At 34.4% G+C, this 18,248-nt stretch overlaps 1 protein-coding gene across 18 annotated transcripts in view; it reads left to right on the forward strand.

Moving 5' to 3' along the window:
• ROBO2 (roundabout guidance receptor 2) overlaps nt 1-18,043 on the forward strand; it is a 1,287,372-nt gene extending 1,269,329 nt beyond the window's left edge. For 5 of the 18 annotated variants that reach the window (XM_036017930.1, XM_036017929.1, XM_036017934.1 and 2 more), the window contains 4 exons: nt 3,969-4,142; nt 10,204-10,476; nt 12,290-12,490; nt 14,163-18,043. In XM_036017930.1, the coding sequence (XP_035873823.1) occupies nt 3,969-4,142; nt 10,204-10,476; nt 12,290-12,490; nt 14,163-14,164 (650 nt within the window). In that variant the 3' untranslated portion in view covers nt 14,165-18,043. Of the gene's footprint in view, nt 1-1,556; nt 1,740-3,968; nt 4,143-10,203; nt 10,477-12,289; nt 12,491-14,162 lie in introns of all 18 variants that reach the window. The other 13 variants (XM_036017927.1, XM_036017925.1, XM_036017928.1 and 10 more) reach the window with 5 other exon arrangements.
• Nucleotides 18,044-18,248: the final 205 nt, after the last annotated feature.

Below are 18,248 nucleotides of genomic sequence, written 5' to 3' on the forward strand. Positions count from 1 at the left end.
TCTAGGGTTTCATATTCTCTGGTGATCACTGACTGAATCACTTTGATTTTTTTCTTATCTACTGTAACATTATGATATTGCAAAGCCTATTGCATCGTTTCTCCTTTCATTTTGGGCTGTTGGTCCTTGACTTGTGATTATTAACTCAGAAATTGTTCTCTCGGAGGAGGCTCGGTTGCTGGTGTTATCTTGGCTTCCTTTCAGTGGCCTGTGTCAAGGGAATTTGTTTTGAAGGTAAAAAGTGTATCTCTGTGCCTTTGGCAAATAGAATCAAAACTCTATCTTTTTTCTGCTACACTTAACACCCTTTTAACTTCTCAGATCCTTCTAACCCCTCCGGTTTCTGTTTTCTCCATCTTGAAAGTGCATGGACCCGTGTTATTGTGTTCTGTCCCCTGGACTGAAAGTACAAACTCTTCATCGTGGCAACATTCCTAACTATACTTTTGTTTCATAAATATTAAAGAAAAGCAGAAAAATCTATGGCACTTGACTTTAATCTCTTTTATTTAAATATGTATTTAGTTTATTTAGAAAGCTTAAGTTAGCTTTTTATAAATACCTTATCACTTGTCTTTTAAAAAATGTAGAATTAGCAACATTTGGTACTTTATTGAGTTATAAATTAATGGTATATAACATAAATAAATATTGTAATGTTACTTGTATTGTATAATAGATGTGCTTAGTCTAAGAAAATATATAAATTTGTAAAACACAATGAAAAATTAAGAATAAAATTTATTTTTCAGTATTTTCATGTTTTGCAGCTCTTTACATTATAAAGCTGAATTTTTCCTCTATTGCCATGTTTCATTTTGCAGACAAATCCATATTAATGCCACTGATATTTTTCATAGTGGTTAACTTTCTAAAATAAAGATTAGCATTAAAGAGAAAACTGGAGTTAATTAAAAAGCATATGAAGCATATTGAGCTTTGAAATTTTTAGAACTTTTCAGGTATATTTTTCTTTTCTAAGCTGATCTATTTTTCTAAGTCTATTTACTCTGGTATTATTTATACATTTTTGTTTATGAATGTTTACTATTTTCTGCATGGTTAAATTTTTACTTTAAAATCTTAAAATAGTTCTAGTGTTTTATAAGTATAAATGTAGATTTCATGCAAATTATCATTAGAGTTTGCAATAAATTCAAAATACATTCACACTGTTTCTTCAACTGAGTTCTTGATAAGTTTACTTTAAATACACTAAAAGTGTTCTCTGAATTGTAGACTTAAAATATACATAGCAGCTTTCTTTTGGAAAATGACCATGAAATAACTTTAACAATGTAAGACTGGAACGATACAGAACATATTTTGTTCATGTGTTGCAACAGATAAAGTTTAAATGAGCTTCATTCTTCTTCAGTAGGAATGTTTAAAACATGGGTGATGCTTGCATGTGGCTAATGACATCATGCTGATACAGGTTTATCTCCGGGAAGACTGAGGAGTGGAGGCAGCCTACTTGTTTGTTAGCATAGTGTGTACAGACACGTGAGCTGTCCCATATCTACAACTCACTAGACAACTACATTTGTTTTTAGGTTCAATGGTAAATGGATGGGGCTCTGCATCTGATGAGGATCGTAACTTTTCTAGTCGTAGATCTAGTGTAGGTAGCTCCTCAGATGGCTCCATCTTTGCCAGCGGCAGTTTTGCACAAGCACTGGTGGCAGCAGCAGATAAGGCTGGTTTTAGGCTGGAAGGAACCAGACTTACAAGAACAGGTTGGTAGACGCCGACTCAACATTTTTTGCATGAGTCTTATCCTTTGGACACCGAGCTATTTCTCTCCTGTCCTTTCTCCTCAGTGAGTCTGACTGAAGGGATTTCTTTAGTATGCATGAACACAGTCTGGATGCTCATTTCCAGAACTCTCTTCTCATGCTAGTTTTGCAGAATCAAGAATGGGCTCCTACTCAACACTCTCTAGGCTTTATTTTCCTTTTCCTCACAGTTCTGCTGATTAATTGAGTATGCTTCCTTTTAATATTCCAGCAAAACTGCAACTAAGATTGCCATTAAATTTTCAATAACTCACACTTTGCAAAATCCTCACAGAATCAATAATGTGCCCAGTGATTAAAGTTATTCAGCTTTTATCTCCATTACTTTCCTTTGCACCATTTCTTTTTGCAAATGCATTTTCTGGGAAGGCTTTCTCAGCATGGGGTGAATGGATCTAAGGCTGTCAGTCTAACAATTCAAATGGCTGATAGATTATTAGTTATTGGCTGCTAAAATTTTAATCCAATAATTTATTATTTGTTTTAAAAGATGCTAATAAAAGATACACCCACTGCATTTGCACTTTGGAAAAAAACGATGACTACGTGCGTGTTGCTCTTCAACATCATCTAATTTTGGCTTCTGATAATAATGTCATAATGTAAAAGACCAATTATGTAATTTTTCACATATATGATCATTCCTCCAAATAAATGTGGGGCTCTAGTAATAGATCTATAAGTTGCCAATGTTTGTTTTACTGGAACAAATAACTTTGGCATGATTCATGTTATTATATGACTGTATACTTCTTAAGTATATATATATATATATATATATATATATATATGTTTCTAATATATGAATTAAACTTAGCTACCTTACAAAAAACTAATGTTCTAAGTCCATTTTTTTAAATCCTAATAGGACTCAAATAATAAATTAAGGAAAAACAATTTTGACCCTTCACTAAACTCTCAGGTTATAAAAATGATTCTTGGAATATTTTTTGAAATATGTATCATCAATATTTTCTTTGAGTATGCATTAAGTATCTTCAAATGAAATAAAAAGATTTTCCAAGCATTGCAGAGGTTTACTTTTTATATAGCATCCAGACTAAAATATGTTGTAATATAATGGTTATTTGAATTTTCTTGCTTTATAAAGCATTAAGTCAGGAACTTTATGTCGCCTGAGTGTTTTTGTGGCATAGCTATAAACAGAGCAGTGAGAAAGTGCAATGAAACTAATAAATTAGAAAGCATAAGTGCATTTCTTGCATGTATGCTAATAGCTAATAAAACATTAAGCAATATTATGTCACACTGACTTAAGAAAATGTAACTACATACAATAATTTTGTATGAAATGAAAACATGTACAAGAGAATATATACATGCACATAAAACAGACCTCTCTTACCATAATAAATATGATATTAAAATTAAAAGATGTTGAAAATTTATTAGCTAACCTTTTCCCAGAACAAAATAGCCTGCACATGTACACTAAGCCACAAGAAAAGAACATAGCACATGTCATTTTTCAGTGAGAATTTGGAGTCTGCTCAGATATGAAATTATTTATCAGAAAACACCTATTGCACTTTGGGCACATGAGGTGGTTTTGACCTGCTCTGTGCCCTATGCTATACACTACTGTTATTGAGTTTCTGCTAAAAGAGGCACTCACTGTGTACATATAGGGGAGAAGGCCAATTTGATAATGTGTCTGAGCTGACCTTTCATGTAAAAATGAAATGTAATTACTACAGGGCATTTTTCTGTCCTCAAAGAGAGTTTGTGGGACTCCAAAGGTGAAATTGGATTCAACACATAAGATAGTACATAATGTATTTCAGAAATAGCTTCTTTAATTTTAAGATGTAAAAGCTGCATGAATTTGCAAATACCTATGAAAATACTACTCAGATTATCAAGGTTAAACAAAAATATAATTATATAATATCAAGTTTTGGGGTGGAGGGTTTGTTTAATATTCATTTGTTTTAATTTCCAGTGGGTAGTGTGTTGGTTATCAAAAATTGGACAAGATACGTGCAACAGGGAATATATTTTTCTATGGAGATACACCAGTATTTGGTATCTTCAAATGGCATCTGTAGGCAGGTTTCCAGGTTAGTAAGAACAGAGATATATGACAGACAGAAACAGTGTCTTAAAGTAACATTCTGTATGCCCCATTCCCCCCACCTTTTTTTTTAGGCAAAGCCTTTACCTCCTCTCAAAGACCTCGACCAACTAGCCCATTTTCTACTGACAGTAACACCAGTGCAGCCCTGAGTCAAAGTCAGAGGCCTAGGCCGACTAAAAAACACAAGGGAGGGCGAATGGACCAACAACCAGCATTGCCTCATCGAAGGGAAGGAATTTCAGATGGTAGGTTTGATTCCTTCTCTCTTGTCTCCTCTCTGAAGAAATACTCTGTGTCATCATTGACTTAGGTGAAAGTAGCTATGGGAGGTTAGGTGTTGCCTCCTCACATAACAAGGCAGAAATCCTGGCAATACAGTCTTAAGTAAAACACCCTCTTACTTAACAATCTGGAATTATGTCTATATTACCAAGCCCCAAGAAGTAGATGCCATACCACTTTTCAATGTTAATTTTTCTGCCTTGCTGGCATTATCTCCTATAAGATTGGGGGGGGCAGACATAAGTAGCATATGTACTTGCTAAGTTGTTGGAACATTTCCTGTATTAAATTAAACTATCTTAGATGCTGTTTTACTTTTAAAAAAGACTACAATTTGTAATTTAATAGATTTTTAGTTTTGTGAATTCTAGGGCAAAAAGCATGCTGCAGATCATGGAGTTGATGGATTAGCAAACTTTTTCTGTGAAGTCCAGATAATAACTAATTTGGGCTTTAGCAGGCCATACATTCAACACTGCCATTGATGTACCAGTGCAGCTGTAGAGAAAAGTTAATGAATGAGTGTGAGTGATTTCCAATAAAACTTTATTGACACAACAAGCAGCTGCTGAGTCTGTGCAGGGTTTCAGTTTGTTGATCCATTTCAACCCTTTTATTTATGTATAATATCCATCTTTGAGTATTTACTTAACTACTTCTAGTTTTAAGAAACACCATAAAAAGTTCTCTTATTCTATAGTGAGTAATTCATAAGCCCTACAATGCAGGAATTATTTTCCATCTATTCAACCTAATTCTTATATATTTGAACATAGAAATAAAAATATTTATTCTCAGGCTTTATTCTGAGGAATATGTAAAATATATTATGCCTAATGTAACATTAGACCCAAAGGTAAATTTCTTCCCCCTTCTCAACACTATTCCTGGCAAGCACACAGACTTTATCTTGAGGTAGTTTTAGTAATCATCAAAAGGATGATTCTATCTAGGTTGCACATTGGACCATCTGAGGAGCTCTTAAAATATATCCCAGAGATTCTGACTTAATTGTTCTGGGGTGAAAAGCAGTTATGGACATTTTTAAAGCTCCACAGGCAAATCTAATGTGAAGTAGGCTTTGAGAAGCTATGAACAAGTCCTTAGCATTCATCTCAGTCTCTGAGGCTTAGTTGGAAGAGTACTATTCTTTATTAGTTTCGGTGGGAGGAAGGGTGTCTCACAGCTTTTTGTGTGTGTTCTATCATTATCTTATGTTAAGATTTTAAAGCCAAACAACACTTGTTTCAAGAGCTGCCAGGTTTACTTATCTATCCTGTTTACTTTGATATCATTGGAAAATATTTCTGTGGAATATGAGGGTAAGGGTACAATTGAGATTTTGATTCTCTATAAATGGGTGTCCTGTGGTGAGAGAAAATGTTCACCACCACCTTTCTACCTCAGATGTTCTGAGTGGCAAGCTTAAAGCAGTCCATAGGGTTGATCTTATTCTCTCTGAATAAGAAGGACTAGTCTCACTGCTATGCTAATTATAAATCTCAGAATTTATGTAATTTTCCTGCTATGAATTTCAGGAAAGAGAGAAAATCCAGGTGTGTGTTTCTGTGTGGAGTTTTGTTTTTTTTTTCAAATTGCTTGAAGGTCATAGCCAGAATATGTGCAAGATATAATATATAAATCAAAATAAAAATAGAAAGCTCCCTTCTTTCTTCCTGGAACACTTTTCTTGGGAACATTTTTAGGATGTCTGGTTAAAGCAAACTACCTCCTAGTCAAAACATGATCAATATATTGCTTAGCTTCTTTTATATTGCAAAACAACAAATAGTTTCTTAACTTTTCAAATCTGCCAGCATTTGAAAAAGAAGTTATATATTATGTGTCCTGAGTGAATAGTCTTTAGAAGTACTGGTGTTGCAAAGGAAATGTTGGCTCACTTGTATTCCTGAGTGTTTGACCCAGAGGCATTTTAGATGTGATACAAGGACATTTATTTTGTATGGCATTCCACAGATTATCCTTAGGCATATTGGTAATTTTCAACAAATATATATGTAAGAGTATTTATGTGCTACAAATCCATGTGTCAATAATGATTTTATAATATTTGTACCTATAACCCAACTGTTCCTTTTGGAAAGGTTGGTGTTTCATATATAACATATAGACATTTTAAACTAAAACATTTGCATTACTTATCATAGTGTTTTATGAGTTTAATCATCGGAGTAATTATTTCTAGCTGCTAAACCAAACAACTTCTGTCCTTCAGTGGCTTAGCACAGTAAGTTTGTTTCTCACAGACAAATATTTTATAAAGATCATATGACTCTTCTCTAAGTAGTAATGTAAGGAGGTATGTCTCTTCATTGTTGGGATGCCATTGTTGTCAAGATGGAACCTTTATGGTTTCTGAGTGAGGAGAAGACAGAACATGGGTTATTCACTTGGGAGGCTCTTTGGCTAGGCCAGCAAGTGGCACAAATCACTTCTCTTATTTCTTTGGCAAGAACTTTGTCACATGGCATCAAACTAACTACTGGAGTGGAGAAGTAATCTTTCTGTATGTTCACTAAGAAGAATTGGGAATGGTGGGAAATGTCAGTCTCTGGTCCAAAGCCTGTGCAAACACCAACACACATATTAAGGAATGCTCTTTACCCTTGGGTAAAATCTCTCCTAAGCAGGCATTGCTCAATCCAAATCTCCTATTCTGTTTGCATTAGCCCGAGAGACCCTTTCCAGTCAATACATTGACCAATGCCGAACAAGAAAGATAGAACATCTGTCTTCCTAGATCATCTCCTTCCAAACTACACTCCCCATTCCCGAAAATACCATTCAGATAAGGGGCTTTTTCACAGACTAGCTTTGACTATTGAGCAAATTTCTTTCTTTATTGAACTGTTCACTCAAATATATGTTGAGCTCACACCAAGTGATAGTCAACCTGGAGACAAAATTCTCTGCCCTTCTGGAGCTTACATTCTGGTGGGAGAAGATAGAAAAAGATTAACAGAAATATATAGTATGGAATCTGAGAAACACAAAGGTAGGGGGAGACATCTTTTAAGTACAATGCTCAGAAAAAACCTTACCGAGTACATGGCATTTGAGAAAAGACTGGAAGATGATAAGGAAAAGAGCAGTGCCGATAGGTGAGGAAAAGTCATTTCAGGAAATGAGAACAGTGAGTGGAAGCCTAAAGGTTATTTGATACAGAGCAAGAGGAGCAGTGTGACTGAAGCAAAGAGAGCAACAAAATAGAATATGAAATCAGACAAGTAAATGAGGGCCAGAGTTTGTAGGACCTTTACACTTCTATAAGGACCTTGGCTCTTGCTTTGAATGAGAAACCAATGGAGGTGCGTGCAGGCATGCATGTACGTGTGTTTGCATGTTAAGGCTAGAGAATTGACATGATCTTACTTTTGTCATTATAAAAATGTCACTCTAGCTGTTTTGTTGAGATAGTCTGAATGTGCTTCTATGTGAAAGTGCAGAAACCACTTAGGAGGTGGTAGGAGTTATAGAGGGATTAGATGCTTCCACCAAGGGAGACTCAGTGAAAGCAATGAGAAAGATTGAATTCTAGGTATTAGTTTAGAGGTAGAGCCCACAGGCTTTGTTAATAAAATTAACACAGGCTATAAAACAGGGAAATGAAAGATTACACCAAAGTTTTGGCAAACTTCTAGAATAGAATTGCTACCAATTGAGATGAGGAACACTAGAAAGGAAGCATATATTGTAGAGGAAGAGCTAGAGCTCAAGTTGGGTATGTGAAATTTGAGAGGCCTACTAAACACATAAATCTAACTATTCAGTGTGGGTTTGGTTATTTGAGTCAGGAGTACACGGGAGGAGAGATTCAGGCTGGAGATATGTAATTTTTTCATGCCTCTCTCTTTTTTTAACCTTAAAAAAGAGGATAATAATGACAGATATATCATCGGACTGTTGTGTGCCTGACAATAGCAATCCTCAGCAAGCCAGTAAGAAACTCTAGCAAATTGATTTAGTTAAAATGAATCAACCTAGAAATGAATAATAAATTTAATTTAAGTAAATATATTTGATTGCATATATTTATTTTTTCCACAGCCATTCTCAATTCTATCTTTTTTCCAATTTGTTTATTTCAATGTGTATGCAATGTTCTTTCTTTTTAGAATATACAGACTCCAAGGATATTAATTATTAGCTATATAATTTCAGGTTAAATTAAATAGTAATCAGAAATTTAGCTAGCATAAGCAGATTCCATTTTGGCCACCATAAATATTAAGCTGCTCTGATGGAGAATAAAAATCAATGACAAGATATGCTATTTTGGAAGAAATTACAATAATCTCTCTCTTACTAGCAGCCTTAAATCTAATAACTCACATGAAATAATTAATTTGCATTTATAATAATACATATTGAAGGAAGTCAGTTTTGAATACAAAGGAAATACCAAAGTCTTTGGTGGATTATTCAACAAACAGATATCTCAATATTACATTAGCTCTTCCTTTTGGAAGAAAGGTTGCAAATGCAACTTGATTCTCCCAGACAGAAACCCTGTCCCCTTCAATAATTAGTAATTCATAATCTAACAAGAGGACATGCATAAGAAATGAAAACACTGCTCCATCGTGGTAGCTTCCTGAGCAGATGCTGAGTAGATCATTGTTATCAGTGCAGTGGAGGACAATATCATTTTGCTAAAAAACAAGAGTATAAAGTTTCTTAAGAAAGTCTTTAAAAGGAGCAGCCTACCTTTCCTTAAAAAAGCTTCCTTTTGTCCAAAAAATATACTTTTCTCTTTTAAATTTTACCAACAATATTATTAGAAACAAGAGCACAATTACAAAAATAGTATGGGAAATAAATACCTATATTACATACAATATCCTCTATAATAAAATAAATATCCATATTATATATGATATTTGGCCTTTATGAACAAATAATATAATAATGGTAGTCTAAGAATGAACAAAGAAATTTTAATAGCATGCTAGAAAAATGTAAAAGAAAATAATCTAAAAGTCTTTAAAGTGTTTAGAGTTTCAAATACTTCAGCAAAGTAATTTCAGAAATAATGTAATAGTGTAAGAAGTATAACAGAACAAGTATCCTACTGAAAGAAATACGAAAGAAGGGACAATGATATCACAATTGAAGACATTAAAATTATAAAGGTAATGATGATCTGAAGAGCTAATAAAAGGAAAATGAAAATTAGCTGAGTCTTTGAACTTTTTATTTTTTCATATCTGATATTTAATTTTAAGAGCTTTCCTGAAAAATTATCTATGCCACTACATCTCAGATATTCATGATACAGTGTCTGCTCTGGCACCATGAAGCATATTCTATCTGTACTCCGAACACTGGTTATTACATATTAAAATTAATACATTGGAAGAAGATTACATATTAGTTGTAAGTCATTAGCTAACTCATGAAACGAACAGCTAGCATTGGTTGTCAGGCAGAATGTTAATTGCATTTCACAAATGTTAGCTTAACCCTTTGACTATTACTAAATGTGCCACATACATGGGTAACAGGCAGTCATATGTTGCATATGATATGGCATATAATTCTTAATTTCCCAAGGGCAAAATTTCCTATGGAGGTTGGCAGGATAGCTTTTATTCTTCCCAGAGCCTTTTATTAACACAGCTGCTAGAATATCTAGTCATTTCGTGTTGTGGTATTTCTACTTTGGGAAGTGGGGATGGACAATGGATTGAATATGGAGAAACCATAAACGACCCTTTATGCCTCATATATTAGCCTCAATGTGCAATTGAAAACACTTTCCACATATAATAATTGAATAAAATCAGTTGATTTTATTTCAAAGGCCCTGTGATCAAAAGATGACAAAGAGATCAATAATATGCATTTGGGATGTAAACAATTGGGCTGTCCCCCACCCCCAAAAAATACCTTTTGCTTGGGTGATAACTTTAGCAAGGTAGGGTTTTTTTTCTTCACCTTGAACTAAAACCTGTATTTTTCATTAAATTTTAGCGCATTCTAAACATTATTCAAAATTTTTAGATCTTCCACCACCACCAGATCCCCCTCCTGGTCAGGGTTTAAGGCAGCAAATAGGCCCGAGCCAGCATGCTGGTAACGTGGAAAACTCAACAGAGAGAAAAGGAAGCTCTCTGGAGAGACAAGCAGCATCCACCTTAGAAGACACAAAGAGCTCATTGGATTGTCCAGCTAGAACATCCCTAGACTGGCAGCGACAAACCCAGGAATGGATTAACTCCACAGAACGCCAAGAAGATATACGGAAAGCCCTACACAAACAAGGTGTTGGACCAGGTGTGTTCTGCACAGTCCCAAGAAAGTGTGGACTTTTACCATTTTTTTCCCACCAGGTATTTTAGAAGCGGCAGTTGTTTAAGGGCATCCAAAACACATTTGCCTTGAAATCACTAACTGAATTGGAATTCCGCAGCAGAGTGCACCAGCACTTCCCCTAAGGCTGATCCCAATAGAGACTGTTCCTCAAGTTAACTCTGCCTGGTATCTCTGAGCCCAGAGACTTCCAACCTTCATCTGTGGCGCTCAGGAGACAATTTTATTTCCTTGCCTTTTAACGTTTATATTGCGTGCTTCTAAGACCACAAAATTTCATCTTTAGTGTCAGTTTAAACCCTGCCTTCAACCAATTTGTTCATTTTGACTGAAGTAACTAGTCATTTTGAAAGGAGAACTCTCTTCAGTCAAATGGCTGAATTAATTGAAATAACAGTTGCAAAAAAATGCCCAGTCACAGAATCCTCACATTGGAAGAGGTTAAACTGGGTCTACACTTTCTTCAGATGATTAAATTTAGTTAATAACAATTAATGGGGGAAAGTTCTCATTTATAAATCAAGCTGCCTAGAAATATCACAAAATAAATTTCATGATTCATTTTTGGGTGTTTTTTTTTTTGGAGTGGGGGGTTTGAGCCCATTACAGAAATGCATTTTCTGGAATATCTCTTCTTATGTCAGGATTTCTTAAGTATTAAAACACACACACACATAGTCACATACAGACAGAACATTTGAAAGAGTGTTGTTATACATTCATTTATTCATTTGGACTGAATCAATTCTAAATATGTCCTCTACCCATGCATTTTCAATAATTATATTTTGTCACAACTTCATTTTCAAAATATAATTTATGCAATGACCTAAAAATGACAACATTAATGTCTAGGCTTAATGAAACATTTAAGAAGGTTTGTCATTAAGACTGAAAGAATCATGTGAACCTTGTCATTAAACATTATCTGAGGAAAAAAATTCTAAATTCAGTCAGCAGTTTTTTTAGTCATCGAACCACAGTAATGATGGCTGATACCTGGAAAGAAAGAAGAAAAGGAGGGAGGGATGGATTGGAGAAAGAAGAAAAGGAAGGAAGAAAGAAGGGAAGAGGAAAAGAAGGAATGGAGGGAGGGGGAAAAGGAAGAATGAAAGAAAAACATTTCAAAGTATTAAGTATTTAGTTATGCACATCATGAGTTATTGTTAGAGAGATGATGCATAGAGAGAAGAGACACATTATTTATTAAAATGTATGAGTTTCTCTTTTTTTTCTGTTGAGGAAGAAGACAGGCTTTCAAATAATGTATTTCTATTCCAAGAAACAACAAAAATTTAAGAAGCCTATTTTAACCGCCAGTGTATAGTTCTTTATATAAATTGAGAAAAATGTCACCATAATTTAAAACCAAGACCCTGCTTCTTTACAATCTTAATGGAAACATTAAACTGGAGCTTCCATTGAACTCCAGAAATCGTTCTCAGAAATACTATAGTTAAACAATAAGATCCATTCTATGCAGGTCTTTTTATAATATCTTTAAACTTTGCAAATGATATATAACATTGTGTATGTATTGCAGTATTTCTTTTAATTTAATTCTGCTTCAGTTCCTATTGTAGGAAATGTTGCTTGCACATAGAAATAGCTTTTAATCTGGGGTCCTTATTAAATTTCATATTTTTTTTTAATTTTCCTAAAAGGCAAAATGGTAAAATAGCCCATCTTGAGCTAAGTATTTAAAGTTGTTTGTTTTGCCAACATGCTGCTGTTTAACTTAGCCCTCTGTGTTTCTTGTCTTTCTTTCTGTTTCCAGAGGAGACCTTGGTGCCCTACAGCAAGCCCAGCTTCCCATCGCCAGGAGGCCATAGCTCCTCAGGAACAGCTTCTTCTAAAGGATCCACCGGGCCTAGGAAAGCTGAGGCCTTGAGGGGTGGCCACCAGCGCAATGCCAGCGACCTTCTTGACATAGGTTATATGGGCTCAAATAGTCAAGGACAGTTTACAGGTGAATTATGTAAGTGCTTTAGGAGCTTTAAAAGTCTATGGTGATCTAGAAGGAATACTGGGGTAACAGTGTAGGGGAGGAAAAGGTTTTCCTCAACCCTCTTAGGGTCCCTGGCTGGGTCTGAAAATTAAACTGGCATAAATTGACATAAAAAAGAATATACATTTTATTAATTTTTTACACATACATGGAAACCTTCACAAGAAGATGAAGACCCAAAGTAGTGACAAGAGGAGAAAACTTTTTTACTTTTTAGACAAAGAAATAATAAACATGTAGAGAATTGACAAGACAGAAGGGTCTGAACTAGGGGTAGTAAATGGTGAGGTAAATGGGATGATAAGGATTACTTTATCAAGGTTTGTGTGTATAGGCTTCTCAGCCCCAACTATTGTGATAGGAATGGTCTTTTCCGCAGGCACAGAGAGGGAAGCTGTCCCCTGCAGTATTATGAGCTGTTTGAGGGAAAGAAAGGTGAAAGAGGAGGTCAGCATGGCCTTTTTTGCTTTTGCTGTATCCTCAGCCTCCTTCAGCTGAAGATACTCAGTGTACCAAGGTGCCGTATTTGCGGTAGTATGTCCTAAACCCCATCAATAACATTGCCACAATAAAAAAACTTCAGAACGGTAGAAAACTTGCTCTACTATGAGAATTGATTGTTTTTTTGAGCAGGTTTGGTCATAACTTAGACCATTGCTATTACAACAGTCAATATTTCATGTCCTCTATTTCAAATTTGTTTGTATTATAAACAATCATCTTAATTTCAGCTCTTTAATAGTTTTAAGGAATCTCCTTAGGAATTCCTTTTTTTTTTAAATTTGGGGAATCAACCTTGAAAAGTTGAGTTTTGATTTTAGTAAATTTTTAATATTTTGATTATTACAACATAACTTAAAAGTAAAGTTTTCTTTTTAAATAAGGAACTGACATTGTTACTTAGTATAACTAATCTATTTTCTAAATATAAAATACTAGGCAACACAGAAAGACAGAATGCTATAGTGTGTCACAGTGCAAAGCATTGAACTCTTGTTGATTTCATCAGGAAAGTTACCAGATTTGCTATTCAGTATCAGAATTATAGTGTCTGAATATGATCAACTGCTTCTATAAAATAGTTTAAAAACACTGCTGAGGAACCGCTCTGGGTTCCAATCTCCTCAACTTTTTATTTAGTTATGTGAGAAGGGAAAGTAAATTTCCTAATCTTTTTTTTTTCTTATCTAAAAACTCACGTTATTATTATGCTCGAGTGGCTGACTGGCAGATGACATGGGATAGTGAAAACTAAAAGTACTGTCAAAACTAAATTCTTTATTGATGTGAGCTGTGGTCTACTACTAGTTGGATTATTAATAAGCTATCTTTATAATTTTTAATTTGATTCATGACTCCTTGGATTTTTCTTTAACCTTTATTTTGGAGTAATTACAGACTCACAAAAGTGCAAAAATAGCTCTTAGTGGATTTTAAATCTCCAAATTCTACAGTATTTTTTTTGTCCTCCTTCCCATCTCATTCAAGTAAAATTTCTTAAATTCACAAACACACAGAATCTATTTGATGATTTTATTTTCATTTCCTATCTGTTCACTTTGGTTTTTGTTATGCTGGTCACAACTTTTAAATACTTAATTTAAATGCAAACTTACTCCATATGTGTTTTTCCTCTTTATAGAGTAACTGCGAGGAGATGTGCAAAGCTGCTCTGAAGGACCATCAGGTCTGAACTCATGGAAGTGACGACACTAAACAGTGCAATGAACAATTTCCTTATTTATGTACTATTAAAAGAACTGTAAATGCAATGTAAAGACACACAGCCACACATATCCCACAGATATTTTACTTGTGTTCTTCTCTTAAGTACACCACCCACCTTAACTCTTTCTTGTCAGGAGTATACAAAAAAAGAAAGAAAACAAAGCTCGCCCTCCAGGAAGAAATGGATTTTCCTCTGTATATAATTTCTTTTGTGCATTGCTATGCAAGCTCACTCTTTTTAGCTCTGTTCATATTATTGTCTGTTCTTATTGGTCTATTGTACTATATGTGAATTAATAGGCTGTGGTGCCATATATTAACTTTTAATTGTGTAACTTTTATGTTTAAATTTTGCACTGCAATTTTATTTGGTGATAAGCACAAATCTCTACTCCTCGTGACATGAAGAAAAAGACTGAATGTGAAGGGAGTTTCTGTACTGTAAGCCAGGTTGGATGATGCTGGTTGTAACCAATCACGCTAGATGTTGTTCAGTTGGGGTATAGAAATAGGAAGATGTGAAGGAGAGTGGTGTTGGTGAAGTCTTCTTTGAACATCAGGAACTGAGTCAATAAAAAAAGCAGAAAAGTGGCTTTTACTGTTGACAAAAGCATGGGTCAAAAGAAGGAAGTTTTAGTCTTAAGACTGAATAGGCATTAAAATATACAGGTAGCAAAGATGTACTAAACTTGCTTTAAGAAATAATAAGGAAATTAAAGTTATATTTAGAATCAATTTTACCTGTTGTTGTAATTGACCCATCTGAGAATTACAACAAGCAAAAAGAAATTAAGATGTTTCACAAGAGCTGTATTTATATAATCTTTTTTAAAAAGCATTTTCTGAATTACCATAATTAATCTCTCCAACTCATTAAGTCAGAATATAATACAATGTTCCCCAAGGAAACAAACCAAATGAACTCTAGAATATCCAGCAAATATTTAAAGAGACAATTTATTATCAGAACATACTCAGACTGCTCCAAGATACAAAAACTCTATCACAGTATCATGTTTCATCTTTCTAATACATGTACAGTATACACTAGAGGATAGAGCTACATCACTTCAAGTCATGACTTTTAAAAAATAATGCAGTCTATATGCAACTTTGTGTTTTATTTGATGAAGAAGTGAAGTTTATGCCACCAACTGTATAGCCAAACTGTAAGTGCTTAAAAAGCAGTGCTCAGAGTATGTTCAATTCACAGTAAGTAGACTTATTGGCATAAGTATTTTATGGTACACTCTCAGAAATTGGCTACCAACTAAAATATGTTTGACCCATTTTGAATGAGTAAATTGACAAGAAAAATTGAAAAGAAGAAAAATGCATGTTTATACACTTTTTAAATAAAACCAAACCTCATAAATGGACATTAACAACAGTGTCCTGCCTCATTTGTTTTCACGACTTTGAGAACAAGAATTTCCTGAACATCAGTCATGTGTGGTCAAAATGAGTATGACTTTGAAATATGTTCGCTACTGTACATGTATAGTAAGTCAAGTAGAGGAGAACCCTCCTAAAATTTCTACTTGTGACATTTCCCATGTGCTGCCTACACAATTGTAAACAATATCTCTAGTTATATTGTCTTATGTTATTCCTATGACATGTCCAGTAGTTGATTCTTTAAAACATATTCAATGTTATAATAAGGATCAATTCTAATATACGGGACCATTTGAATGACAAATCCTGCTTCTTGCATTTTTGGCTCAGTCACTGATTGAATGGCATATTGTTACAGTAATGACAAAATTAAATGTTTTCACCTTTCATATTCCTTGAAACTGCATCAACACAGGCAAGCACAGAGGAACATAATGTTCTTTATAGGCTCCAACCTCTTTTTGGTGCCATGTACTTCATTTCTTCACTGAGGAGAAATTCTGACACGTAAAACCCTTCAACTTTCTCCCTTAAGTGTCTGAATTTCAGTGCAGTTTGATTTCTTTGGGACAAAGATACTGGGAAAGCTGAGAAGTTTCTGCTAAGAATGAGTATATACTTACAACCACAAGATGTGAGGAATTTACATTTTTATTTATGCAATTCCTTACTTCACCTCTTTCTGTTTAAAAGCAAACAAAGTTTTGTTCATTTGTATTTCTTCTTTATCTTCCTCTATAACACAATCAGGTCTAAAACTTTAGTTCATTACCCATATTACACATAGCCTTTGACCCCTGGTAACTGGCAGGTGTATGTGACTAATAAACCATGAGTTCAAAAATGGAGTATGTGTACGCAGGTGACTCCTGAAATAGTACTAGGCATACATCATACCTTCCTAATTGTCTCCAATGCGTAAAGCCAACTGTTATGGTTACATTATGTCAGTGCAAACCTTATGGTTTCTTGGACTATTCTTTTAGAATATTCCACATTTCCCGTTCAATCTAGTTTTAAATACATTGCTTGGTCAAATATTGCATACAAATTAGCACACTCAAATACATACAGAGCACAGTAAAAAGCTGTGGCTATCCAAATGAATTCAGGAGCACACCAAAGCATTGTCAGCTTGCCATGGGTAAAAATCTTCTAATCCTTGTTAATCAAAATATCATTTAAAAGGGTACAAACACATACGAGAATGGCCATGATTTTTCATTTTGCAGCCAGTTAAATGACTGGTTAGTCTTTCACTTAGCTGACTCTTCCTTGGGTGTAAACAGAGGCAGATACACATATGCTGTCAGAAGGGGATCTGGGAGGGACAGAGTGTAATCTTACCCTGTACTTGCAGACAGTACTGCAGTGCAGTCATAACCCACAGGCACAGCTCCATTCATAATATGCAAAGTCTCCTTTGGGGAAACAGCTGTGACAGTGCCCCAACTCAGGTATACATCAGTGTAGGCAAGCAGAGTCCAGCTACCTACCCCTTCGCCAAGTTTTCCCCATGCCTATTTAAAGGTAGGTGGGAGAGTACAGAGACATGAAAACAATTGATTCCTTCACAGGATTTGCATCCAGTTCAAGGGAAAACAGAAAAATCAAAGTCAACATTTAAGATATTATGCAACCAAAGGAGGAAAAAAAAACTTTGCAAGTTTACTTGCTTTAGGTATCAAAACAGATTAAATGGTTCTCTATGCCATAGTTTAATGCTCTGTGTATTTAAATATATTTTCAATGGGGTTTGAGTTGAAAGTTTGCATGAGATTGATAGATAGAACACCTCCAAATTTCTATTGATCTAATTTATGTAATTGTCCATTTACAACATAATTATAACAACACCAATGAACTTGAAACTGTGGTTTATCCTCTCCACTGGAAGTGAATGTGTGTCAGTATTAAAAACATGCAGAACCATGACATTCACAAATTTGTTCATCCACTTCTGTATACTGTATTTATAGAATTACATGACAAGAATTGTTGTAATGCAACATGTCTTTCCACATTATCTTAGAGGTGAAGTTACTTTTTTTTTGCTTCCCTATGATGTGTACGTTAAATGAAACACCATACATTTTTTAAATGAAATTCAATTTACTAATTTATCTCATAATTTTCAAAAGCATTTATTGTGACTTTAAAGTGTTGCAAGATAAGGGATTTTGTGGCCGTGGTTAGACTTTTATACTTTGTTTTATAGATGGATTCTTTTTTAACTGTAGTTTGTTTAAGTCACCAAACAGCGTCCAAAATCTTAATGTGTTTCATTTGATGTTGTTGATCAGAAAAGTAATTGGCGTAACATTGATTAATAGTATTGTCAAAGAATTGTGTATTGTGTACTCACTGGGAAAAAATAAAATATATTCACATTTCAAATTTGTAAAAAAGCCATTTATGTAAAACAAACTTGCTAGGAAACAAATCATAAACAGACCATGCTGTCATTTTTAGAACTCTATATTAATACTTTAAGACCAAATGCATTATCTTCTTTTCTCATTCGTTTATGGGTTGGGCAGTGATAAATAATAATTTGCATTGACTTAAAATAGTGACTAAGCGACACCAATGAAGACTGTAA

The sequence above is a fragment of the Phyllostomus discolor genome, chromosome 2 (genome assembly GCF_004126475.2).
Source record: "Phyllostomus discolor isolate MPI-MPIP mPhyDis1 chromosome 2, mPhyDis1.pri.v3, whole genome shotgun sequence".
NCBI lineage: Eukaryota > Metazoa > Chordata > Mammalia > Chiroptera > Phyllostomidae > Phyllostomus > Phyllostomus discolor.